Source organism: Colius striatus, chromosome 1 (assembly GCF_028858725.1).
Source record: "Colius striatus isolate bColStr4 chromosome 1, bColStr4.1.hap1, whole genome shotgun sequence".
Classification (NCBI taxonomy): Eukaryota; Metazoa; Chordata; class Aves; order Coliiformes; family Coliidae; genus Colius; species Colius striatus.
The window spans coordinates 62,467,288-62,479,385 of record NC_084759.1 but is presented as its reverse complement, the minus strand read 5'-3'; the positions used below and the strand labels follow the sequence as shown (position 1 = coordinate 62,479,385).

Genomic DNA, 12,098 nt, shown 5'->3' with positions numbered 1-12,098 from the left:
CCCTTGCCCTGTGCCGTTTTTATTAGGCGGAAAGCGTCCGGCTGGCAGCGCTACCTGCACCTCCTTCCCCTAAGGCATTGCTCGGGCCGGGTTTCTAGCCGATGCGGCCCGCCCACAGCAGCGACGTTCGCCCGTCAACGCTCTCCCCGCACCCAGCCGTCCGCTGCGGGCCGTTCTCCAGCCGCCGGCGCCGTGTGCCGGGGGGCGGGGCTCCGGTGACGAACGCTGCCCAGCCCTCACCCGGCTCGGCGGAGGGGAGGTGCCGCTTTACCGGCGTGCGACGATGACGGAGGCGGAAGTGGGTCGGGGAGGATGTAGCGGTGCTGACAGAGGCTGTGGCGCCGAGATCTCCTCACCCGTGCAGTCAGCCTGTTCCGCCATGGAGGTGACGGGGCGACTGGGGAAGAGGGGACGCGGAGCTGGTTGGGGGTTGGTTATTATGTGTGTACGTGACCTTGGGCTGCAGCACACGGGGCGGGGCGAGGTGCGCGTCAGCCCCCACCTCCCCCGCCGCGGGTCGCCTCTTGCGCAGCCCCCTCCGTGCGCCGTTGTCGGGCGGCGCCGGTCCCGTCAGGGCTCCAACGCTGGGATCAGCGTGGCGGGCGGGGTAGCCCGCGGGCCTCCTCTTCCTCCTCACCTGTCCCCGGGGGTGGTGCAGCCCCGTTGGGCGGCAGCTGTGAAGGGGTGCGGTGCGCGGCCCGCCGCGCTCCTGGCTGGGCTGAGCCGGGGCCGGGAGTGGCCAGCGGGCGCCCCGCTCCTGCCTCGCGGCAGCGTGAGGGCTGGGGCGGGCGTCGGGGGTTGCTTAGTGCTTCCTGCGGTATGGTGGGTATGTCACCTTGTTCGCACGGGCTCGAAGGGGGAGGAAGCGCTCGGATGACATGCAGTGAATGTGTTGAGTGGTTGCTGTTCTAACACCACCCACGGAATGAACAGGCATTCCTTTTCTACCGAGATGGACTGATGCGTTGTTAACAGTACGTCAGCCGTGAAACACCTAACAACTCGAGCAAATGAACTCACTGAAGTACATGTATCTAATGCAGCTTTCATAACCACCCAGGCAAATCCAGAGGCACTGTTGGAGAGTTTAAGATTCATACGTGGTATAAATCTCTCCTGGAAGTTTCTGAGCTGCGCATGATCAAATAAAGGTTCAATGCCTCTTTCTGCAGAAGCAATCACAGCTCAAAATGTGTTTTGATGTGACTCAGTAGGATCAGACTTGGTGATGTCTAAAAGTTGCACGCAGCTCCAAAAATTTCTGTTCATTCTGTTAATGCCACAGTTCTCATCCAAGTTTAATAGATTGCATTTATACATTGGTTAGGCTTTCTCAGAGTGTGTTTAGCAATTGCAAAAGTAAGGCATAGGTAGCAATTAAAATACCCAGAATATGCTACACTGTGGCTTGGAAACACCTTAGTGCAGATAAAGTAGGCTTTATTTTTTTTTTTTAAATCTATTTATAGCTCAACAAACTATGGAAGTACACCCTGGTTTCAGAATGGTGGAATAGAAACTTGCAAATCCTTGCAGGATCCAGTGTTGTCCTTCAAAGTATACTTATTGCCTTCTGGCTCACAGCTCAGATGCACCTAATCAATGCAAAGTTTAGGGGTTTTTATCATCCATGTTACTTGTTCTTCTAATTCACATGGGGGGAGCCCTCTACACGAGCTGCTTGTGATTTCTGTTACCAGAACAGCAAAACTGGATGCTTTGTCCTGATGGGATATGTGGTTCAGCCTCTGCATATTAGCTTAAAGGAGAGTAAAAGTAATGTGTAGATTCTTCTGATCTTACTGTAGTGTGGAGAGATGTGTGCTGTCATTTTCTAAACAGTACATATAATTTGTTGTGCTTAATTACACTGCACAAGCCTACTACTAATAGTGACAGTATTTTGCAAATTACCGTGCTGAAATATTAAGAATGTAAATGTTGACAAAGATTGTGTACCTTTAAGAAGTTCTGAAACTTAAACTTTATAGTTAGTGTTTGGGATGTTTCGTTCCTAAATGTATTTAACGGGCACATTATTTTCTAAGAAGTTTGCTTTTACCATCTCAAAAAACCTGTCACCCATGTGATACAGAGAAGAGATAACTAACTGCCTTGGTCTGTACTTGAACTCATATTTCCAATTATGACCTTTCTTATTATCTGTATCAGCTTTTCTCTCTAAATGTTTGGTGATTTGCCATTGTAGTAGTGTTTACATCCACCTTGGTTTTTCCTTAGTTTCTAGTATGAGGGAGGGGTTTTTTTTTGTAGCAGAGTAGCAGAATAAAAGTGGTGAGGAGTGTGTGTGTATATTTACACATACAAACAAGTAAAAATACAAATATTTATATAGGTTCCTTTTATATGAAGGAAAAAGCAGAATGAAGGCAAAAGCTTGGAAATGCTGCCTTTAATATATTGACTCATAAAATGGTAGGATTAGAAGGGACCTTTAGAGATCATCTAGTCCAGCCCTCCTGCAGAAACAGGTCAACCTAGATCAGGTTGCATAGGAACATATCTGTTCCAATTTCATTTGCCTCAGATGTGTATATTTCCTAATGTTTTTGAGTATAGATGAGCATTTCTCGTATAAACCACTGTAAAGTGACACTGAGCCTCCCAGGTTAGATATGTGGAAGTTTACAGTAGGAAGCCTTGTGCATGTATATGAGGAATAGAGAGCTCAGAATTTGCAGAGTTTTTCAAATGTTTGTCAAGCCAGTGCTTCTGGTGCAAATCAGTGTGGTACAAAACAAAACAAAAAAGGTGAGAGAGAAGGAGTGTTAAATTTGTTCAAAAGCAGCCTGGCTTTGCAGATTCTTTTCAAATGTTTATTAGGCTAACAATTTTAGCAATAACCAATGCGTTTAAGAAAGAAAGAGATTAAAAAAACCCACAAAACTTGAGGGCTATATGTGGTTCAAAAATTCCTAGTTTGATTTAACTGCTACTCCTCCACAATTTTTTTTTTTTGTCCATTACTTTTTTTTCTTTAATGTCTGGTTTAAGAAAAAGATAGTGAGTCATGTCTGTGTAACCTCTTGTAACTAAAATTATTTTTTTGTAGCATATCAACTCTAGATGCTCATTCAGTAATGGAATCATAAGATCCTTCTGGTTTGGAAATGTTCATCCGCTGTATTAGTCACAATACATCTCTGTCTTTTTTTTTTTTTTTCCCTCTCTTTTATCCTTCTGACTAGTCCTACTTTTTTTTTTTCTTGAGCTGTCACTGTATTCAGTTATTCTTACTGTTTGCAGACTTCCAGTAACTTCCTTTAGTAGTCTCACATTAAAAAGTTCAGTCATCACAGATTATGCTTTATTTCCTCATAGGTTCAAGATGCTGGACATGAGACGGTGGCATCTCCTGTCACACCAGGATCAGGCAAATCAAAGGTAATCAGTCCTCACAAATCTAATTCATTTGGATAACAGTAGTTGAAAGGGTTACTGCTTGGCAAACAAGCTGCGACTAATAGGAAAACATAAAAGTATTTTTAAACAGTTTCCTATCTTCTGTACTTCTTGGAAAACTGAACTATAAACAATAGGCTAAGGTGTTTTGGAAAACACAGCGGGGGGGGGGAGAAATCTCTTATGTTTGCTTCCTGTTGTAATATTGCACAAAATACTAGTAGCATCTAATTTTGGCAGCAGTCTGTTTCATAATGTACACAGACTTCTTTGCATACATTGGGAGTAAATTTAAGCAATGTCAGGGTTCAGTCAGCATGCTATTGTAATCCTTCCCAATTGAGATTTCCTGTCTAACTGATACTGCCCACTTGTGTGCTCTAGAATGGTTTTGGAAAAGTACAGAATTGGGAGTAGTTTCTCTTACTGCATTTGAAATAACAGAACAGCAGTAACTTGGACTGTTACTTTTTTTGCGAATGTGTGCTAAGTCAGTGTCTTGCCCTAAAATTTAACTTATTGGAAGCTGGATGCTGAAATGCTTTGTTTTGTGTTTACCTGTGGGTCACAGGAAGCTGTTTTTTTCTGATATGTGGGTTTTTTACAGCTGGACACATTGCCCAAAGAAGATCTCATCAAGTTTGCAAAAAAGCAAGTGATGATTATACAGAAAGTGAAGTCCAGATGCACAGGTACTTTACTGGAAAGAGAGCAATTTCTGCCTGGATGCTTGGTACTAACTGACCTTTCCTAATATCACTGCCTGTTTTTGCTAGGTAGATTTAAATTCTAGGCAAATATCTTAGATTTTTTTTTCTGCAATTTCACTATTTACTTTTTGGGGGGAGGATAAGGACTGAACTCTTTAGTGCAAGGAAGGGAAGAAGCAGCAACATTGCTTTTTTTTTTGTATTAAATTAATTTTGATCTGTCCATATGACATGATGGAAGAGTGTAGCTCATGCAAGAGTTGAAGTGGGACCTGTCCCCCACATTGGTTGCAGGGATACCTGTTGCTTTTCAGGGAATAGATGAGAATGTCTTTGATGTTTTTTTGCATAATTAGTACTGTTAAAGAGTACAATGGCTTCTTTAAAATAGTTATCTACTTTATATTCCATCATTTGCTTCTTGAAAAAAAAATTGTAAAATATACCAGACAAAATTTTGTGTTAACTGCTTAAAAGTATCCTATGTAAATCTGTGCTCTTGTGTGCTGCTCCTCTCTTTTTCTGTCTGCTGTCCCTTTTCCTCCAGTGGCCCACTACTTGGACTGGTGTCACTTCCCCGTGTTATTCTGACTGCTGGTAGCTGCCCAGCAAAATGATAAGGATAGGGATGGGCTATACTAGGCTTTTCCTCAGTGGGTTTATTCATAACATCTTGTTCTTCTACTGGCTGCCCATTTTTAGAGAACAAGTAGGAACTGAAAATCTTTTCACTGTCTTAAATTGATCATGAAAAAGAAGGCAAGACGATCGTCAAAATAATTTCTATCTGTTGTCCCTCAACCCAAACAAGGAAGCTTTGCTTCCTCAGGAAACTGCAAAATGTGAGGGCTGGAGAAGCATAGCACTGAATGTTTGTTCTTTTTCTGTTAGCCTTTTCTGTCACTCGGTAACAAACAAAAACTGGTGAAATAAAAGACAGCTGTGATTTGAATAGGAGCATTGTTAGGTACTTGATTTACTGGTAATTTGCTACTGTGGTGGAGCATCAATTCACGCTGTGAAATATTGATACTTTTTTAAGAGCTGGAGAAAGAGATTGAAGAACTCAAATCTAAAGCAGCTACTGGAGGAGCTGATGATATTATTCAGGTAAGAATATGTAATGGGTTTCTAATGTGTTCCATACTGTTAGTGGAAATAAATCTACAGAAATAATTTAGTAAATAGTAAGCAGGTTTAAAACTGTTATTCAAATTTAATGTAATCTATTTTCAGGAATTCAAGGCACTTTCTAAAACCTCTTTTTTCCTCATCATCCTTCCTCCACTTGCCAGCAAACACTGTTGGTTCTGTGAGGAGTGGTACAGCATAGTACCATTTCCTCAACAAGACATTTTCCTTGTGTAGCTGGTAAGACAGGCTTTGTTTATTTTAGAATGATCACCACAGAAAGACTTCAGCCATTTAGAAATCTCCTGAGACAGTCATTTGATGAGATCAGAAACACACAATTAAAGTTGCATGTCACAAGAAATACTTTTAGGAAAGTGACTGCAATTGGTTTTTAGGTGGCAAGAATGTCTGTCTGCCCTAAAGTAAGAGTCATAGGCAGCATATGAAGGTGAAAACTTACAGTGAGGAGGAATTTATCAACTGGAAGATTGTTTTTAATAATTTGGATGGAGATTTCTTTTCTCTGGAAGGGGAATGTCTCCCTCTACACCTGGTGATAAAAGAAATAGCTGATTAGAAATACGATTTTGAACAGAACCTGTTACTTAACGTCATTGTTGTAGTCGACATATTCCATATCTGTCATATTTAGGCTGAAAGTAACTTTTTTAATCAGATTGTTATGTTTAATTGACAAAAAAAATATGACCAATATCTGAGTTCCTATGGTTTTCAAAAACTGTTCAGTCTTCCATTGTTAAGAAACCCTTCTTTCATTGATCTTTCTCCCTTAAAATTAGGCTCTCACAGAAAGGCTGGATGTTGTACTTCTGGAAAAAGCTGAAAGTCAACAGCAGTGTGTAGCTCTAAAAAAAGAAAATATTCAAAGGAAGCAAGAAGCAGAGGTACTGAAAGGAGAAAATTACTGAAATGCTTTATGTTTATCTTTATTTTCTGTTTTTGCTTATTGTGCACTTCCTTTTCATTTTAATCTGTCTCTTCACTTACCTGTGTTGTGATTTACCTTAAAAAAATAGTCTAAAGGCTTCATATGTTAAAGCATAGTTTCTTTATACCGGTAGTTTATATATTTTTATGTGACTGACAATAAATATAAATTCTATATGCACGGGCCAGATCCACAGCTGTTCAAAAATGATTCAATCGAGCCTACATATGTGATGACTTCAATCACTCAACTCTGTCTTTCCATGGGAAATATGTTTACATTGAGTTATTCATAGGAAAGAGCATGTCAAGCTGAGACATCTAAATATAGATGTTAATTGCTTGCAATTAATTAAACATTATTATGTTTCAAATACTTGGATTTGATGTGCTAAAAGTAATTAGATCTTTAGTATATTATCAGCATAGCTGCCAAAGCTGAAGTCTGTCATGTACATTTGGTGAAATTATGCTGGTAATCGTGACTTAAGACTTAGTTTTTCTTTCTCATTCTGCAGATGTTTTTGTTACTCTCTCTGCAGTGCCTTCTGAATTGAGTTGTGCTAACATAGTTAGATATTTATAAGATATAGCAATTTTTAAAACCAAGGACTCATATATCTTCTAATTTGTAATTGTAAAGACTTTATTTGTAAGTCCTTCATGCCAGTATTTAAATTACCAGTATTTAATAACTTGCCTGTCTGTTTAGGCTGCAAAGGCTAAGACAGAAGAATTGCAGAAGCAACTGGAGCAATCAAGCATTGACTCTCTGAAAGAAATAAAAGCTCTGAAGAGTGAATTAGCAAATGCACAATGCAAACACAATGAGGACATAAGCAAGCTGAAAATGGAACTAGAGGAACAAGTAAAGAAGCAAACGGGACTAGTGGAAGAGATTGAACGTCACGGTGATAGTCAAGAAGAAGTTAAAAGATTACAAGATGATATCCAAATAATTAAATCTACTTATGAGGAACAAATTTTGTGTCTGAGCAAGCAGTTGGAAACTGTAAATGAGGACAAAAACAAAGAAGTGACAAATTTGCAAGAACATATTAAAAGCAGCTCTGAGAGTTACCATAATGAAATAAAGAATCTGAATGATGAGCTTACAAAGTTAAAAATTGCCCATCAGGAAGAGGTGTCAGAGTTGATGCAGCAGATTGAAATGTCGTCTAAAGAAAATGTGGAAAAGCAAAATCAGATAAATCAGTTACAGCACGAGGAGAGATTAATGAATGAGAAAAATGTGAAGGATGAAATGTGCACTCCTACTGACCAGCGTGAATATGACTTGGAGCAGCTGAGAGAAGTCTTAAATAAAAATGTAGAAAGTGGGTCACATGTTGTAGATATGCAAGGAGAACCTTCTGTAGAGGCGAGAATGGAAGAAAAGGTTAGACACCTAGAGAATAGCTTAGAAGAGCTCCACTCCCAACATAGTATATTAAAAGATGAGTTAACTTACATGAGTAATGTTAAAGTAAAACTGGAAGAGGAAATCCATCGCCTGAAGGAGGAGTACTTTCATGAGCGGGAAGACTTGGACTTTAAGATAAATGAACTGCAGCTTGCTAAAGAAGACTACTGTTCTGTAATCGAAAAACTAAAATTGGAGCTTCAAACAGCAAGACAGCACAGTGAAACTACTGTAAAAGAGCTTAAGTTAGAGACTCAGTCTCTGAAAGAGCAACATAAGAGAGAAATTTCTGAACTAAATGAAACCTTATTATCTGTTTCTGAAAAAGAAAAGATGGCATTAATTTTTGAAACACAGGAACTTAGAGAACAACTTGAAAAGCTAACTCAGGAGAAAGAAGAAGCAGTGTCCAATTACAACAGCCTGAGAGAAACAATGGAAACTCTACAGGCTGAGCTAGGGGAATCTGCTGGAAAGATCAGCCAGGAGTTTGAATCAATGAAACAGCAGCAAGCTTCTGATGTCAGTGAACTGCAACAGAAGCTCCGGGCTGCTTTCAATGAGAAGGATGTTCTTCTTGAAACTGTGAATCGCCTCCAGGAAGAAGTAGAAAAATTATCATCTAATCAGCTAGAGGCAGAAGAACTTAAATGTAAAATTGTTAGTCTTCAGAAGGAGAATAACACGATGACAAGCTCCATTGACAAAAAAGAGAGTGCTGTAAAAGAACTGGAAGAGAAGATCATCGCTCTTACTGATCAAAACAATGATATTTTAAATGAAGTAAAATGTTTAGGTGAAGAGAGAGAAACCCTTCAGGAAAAGTGCAAAAAGGAACAAGTTAAAATTCAGGAACTTCAGCAAGAAGTAGGTGTTGTTAACCAATACAATAATGACCTGAAGAAAAAGGTGGAGGAATTAACAGAGAGACTGAATGAAGCTTTGTCTAGGGAGAGTGAAAATGCTCAAATGCTAGCACAACTAGAAAACCAGATTGAATCTCTGGTGCGTGAAAGAGAGAGTCTTTCATCTGAAGCATCTACGCTTCGTGAGGAAAATAAGAAAATCATTCAGGAAAAAGGTGAATTAAGTGAAGAGCTAGAAAAGATTACATCTGAAAAAGACGGTTGGTTAGTCTTGAAAGAGCAATCTGAAAACTTAGAAAAGAAACTAGAAATTACGAGTGCAGAAAAAGACCATCTATCAACATTACTTGTAAATGAACAAGGGCAGCAATCCCTTGTAAGAACTCAGCTGTGCCAGTTACTTGAGCAAGTTGGGTCCAGAGTTTCAGATTCTAATGAAGACTATGATTCTCTTAACTTGTTAGAAATTGCAAATGAATGCTTGTCAAAAATGAAAGAGCAGCAGTGCCTTGCTCTACAGAACCAGGAGGAAGTTCTCCATTTGCAGCAGGAAGTTGAGAGATTAGAGGAAGAAAATGCAGCTCAGCAAAGAGAACATAGATCTCTGATGCAGGATTTTGAGCAAGAAAAGGATATGTTGAGAGAAGAATTGGAAGGAGCATTGTCTGAAAAAGACGCACTTCAAAATGATGTACAGGAGCTGAAGAATGCCAGTGAAAAAACGAGGACTGAAAATCAAGATCTTTTTGCTAAGATTGAAGAGATCACTCAAAAACTTGCTTTTTATGAAAGTCAAATAGAAGAACAGCAAAAAGGATCAGAAAAACAAGACAACTTAAATTTCATTGTGGAGCAAAAAGAAGTTGAACTTAGAAATGTGAAAGACGAACTGAGTTCTCTAAAGGTTATATTTTGTTATTGAAGTATACAGACTAAACCTCTAAAGTCTTCAGAATTAAGGTTCAAAAAATACTTTAAATTCTCTCTTTGTTTTTTTACCTTGGCCTGAAAGTGAGTTTCCTTTCTAGGAAGCACATCTTTCTGAGGTTCCTAGCACTTCAAAATACCCTCCCCTCCCCAGGAAAAAAACAATGAAACAAAACCAGTCCTAATGCTATATTGAAAAAAGTTTCTTATACTTGAACCTCTCCTCCTGTCATCACCCCTCAAAGTGATCGTTTAACTAGGTGGACTAACTGACCTTGTAGTCTTTCACCTCTAACTTTCTGTGGCTCCATCTCAAACAAAACTCCTACTTGATCTGCATTAGCTACTCCTAACTTCAGGTCCTTCATGTAAAACTGACAGCTGCAGAATTAATGGCCACCCATATTTTTGTCCTTGGGCAGGATGGAAAGCAGCTGTTAAAAGGTTGGAACATTTTCCTTTCAACATAAATATACTTTTCAGTTACCAAACTGATATGAAGTGACTCATAAAGTCTTTCTTGGTAGTAAGAACATAGATACTGTCCAGCTGTAGATGAAACTTTGGGTGGCTTGCTAGGGGAAAACCAGGTATCACAGAGGACTTTTTGTAATGCTTCTTATGTCTTTGTTTATAATACAGAATTTAATGGAGACAATGACTGAGAAAAATGATCAACAGTCTTCAGTAGCAGAGCTTCAAGAAAAAATTGGTATCTTTCTTGCTGTTCTCCTTTGTGTAAATAGTTTGGGAGTTTTGGATTGTTGTTTTTTCTTTTGCTGTGTAATTGTCTTGTTTTTCCTAAAAGCCAAGGAAGGTAGGGATATCAATGCGATTGTCTACAATATTCCTTCCATTAGAGATTTAAAATATTGTTAGCAGTCCTAAGTTGGTTATCAGTTGATATTTCTTAAGGTTTTTTCTTCCTGTTTACATTTGGCTATAAACAGTGTAGTTAATTTCATCTTTATCTTTTAAATATGTGAAATAATTGTGTCAATAAGAATCCCTAAGACTGCCAAGATTACAGGAAAAGACAGGAACGCTCTGCCAAAACTACTGTTGCCTCATTGCAGTTATCCCAACACATCAGAAAGAAAATGGTTCTGAGTTGTTACAACTGTATGTGGAAGTAGACAGAAATACGGCTCTTAATGTTAACTGTGATGGGAACCTCTGAAGGAGGCAAAGATTGTCCCCAGGTTGTCTGTGGCTGGATGTTTTAGCTTCAAGTTAAATGCTTAAGTGAATGAAACATTGTAACATTTCCCCCTACTTTATATTTAGTTTTGTTTTAAAGTCATGCTGGTATTTGTGTTCTGATTGCATTTAATTTAATTTCTTGGCAGAGAGTAGAGGCAATTTTTTTTCACTTTCTTATTTACTTATTTTAGAAAGACTGGAAAAAGAATCTGCAGAAAAAGGAGAGAAGCTAAACAAAATTAAGGTTGTTGCTGTGAAAGCGAAGAAAGAATTAGATGCCAACAGAAAAGAGGTACTCTAACTGCTGCTTAAGGTGAAGAACATTCTGCATGTGAGTTTCTGTTTTAATGACACACACTTATTTCTAATAAGATGCAGAATCTGAGAGAAGAATTGGACTTGGTTCGATCAGAGAAAGATCAGTTGTCTGCTTCCATGAAGGATGTCATTCAAGGAGCTGAAAGCTATAAAGTAAGAATAGTCCTATATTTACAAAAGACAATTAAGTGTCCGAAAACACGTTGCTTTTGAAGCCTAGCCTGGAGATAGGTATTGCTATTTACTTGCACAAGTATGTTTGGTGAAAGAAATTGTGTCAGTGCAGTTGAGTGCCTAAATCAAGAAATGGAAGTTTCTAGTAATGGACTGTGCAGCTGCAGTCAGAGGAAAATAAGGCTTTTCCTTTCTACTGGAGGGTATTTTTAAACTTTTTAGATCTAGCATCATATATCTCAACATGTTGCTGAGAAAAAACATAAATTCTTATGAATTCTTCAAAGTACATTGAATTAGGTAACAGAAAATCCTAAAGTGATAAAGACATAATCTAAAAAGTCCCTGGAAGTGAATCCTCTTGAAGCATGTCTCTGGCACACAGCGCAGCAGCAGGTGACTGGGGACATTGATTCATTGAGTAAATTGTGTCCGATTAATCTGATTGCCTGCCATAATAAAACAGCTGGAGTTGTGGATGAGAGCAGAACAATTGATGTCACTTATCTTGACTTTAGGAAAGCTTTTGATGCCTTCTCACAGCACCCTTGTATCTATCATAGGACATTGTGATTGAAATGGGTAAACATCTGAATGTAAAAAATAACAATAAAAAAGTATCAGTGTGGTTTGACTTGAAGAGCAGCAATTACTGGCTTGTATTAAATGCCAGTAACAAACGGGGTACCAAAGGGGTCTATGCTGGGACCTGTCCTGTTTAATAGTGACCTAGCAAAGGTGGTAGAGTACACTTTCATCAGAATAGTCCCAATTGGAAACAGTCAATAAACTTGAGGGCAGAGTTTCCATTTGGAGATACCTGGGTGGGCTTGAGGAATGGTCTAACAGAAATTCAACAAAGGCAGATGCAGAGTTCATGTGGGAGAGAGGAACTCCTTGATACAAGCTGTGCCTGCTGAAGAGGATTTCAGCATTTTCGTATGCAGTGCACTGAGAGTGAGAAAAGTGTTC

At 39.2% G+C, this 12,098-nt stretch overlaps 1 protein-coding gene across 3 annotated transcripts in view; it reads left to right on the top strand.

Moving 5' to 3' along the window:
- Positions 1–283: 283 nt before the first annotated feature.
- GCC2 (GRIP and coiled-coil domain containing 2) overlaps positions 284–12,098 on the top strand; it is a 31,054-nt gene continuing 19,239 nt past the window's right edge. For 2 of the 3 annotated variants that reach the window (XR_009818824.1, XM_061997312.1), the window contains exons 1-9: positions 284–385; positions 3,343–3,405; positions 4,031–4,115; positions 5,176–5,243; positions 6,068–6,172; positions 6,928–9,408; positions 10,074–10,143; positions 10,826–10,926; positions 11,007–11,105. Coding sequence is in view for 2 of the 3 variants with exons in the window: in XM_061997312.1 (XP_061853296.1) it covers positions 284–385; positions 3,343–3,405; positions 4,031–4,115; positions 5,176–5,243; positions 6,068–6,172; positions 6,928–9,408; positions 10,074–10,143; positions 10,826–10,926; positions 11,007–11,105 (3,174 nt within the window). In the remaining variant the exon portion in view is untranslated. Of the gene's footprint in view, positions 430–3,342; positions 3,406–4,030; positions 4,116–5,175; positions 5,244–6,067; positions 6,173–6,927; positions 9,409–10,073; positions 10,144–10,825; positions 10,927–11,006; positions 11,106–12,098 lie in introns of all 3 variants that reach the window. The other variant, XM_061997322.1, reaches the window with a different exon arrangement.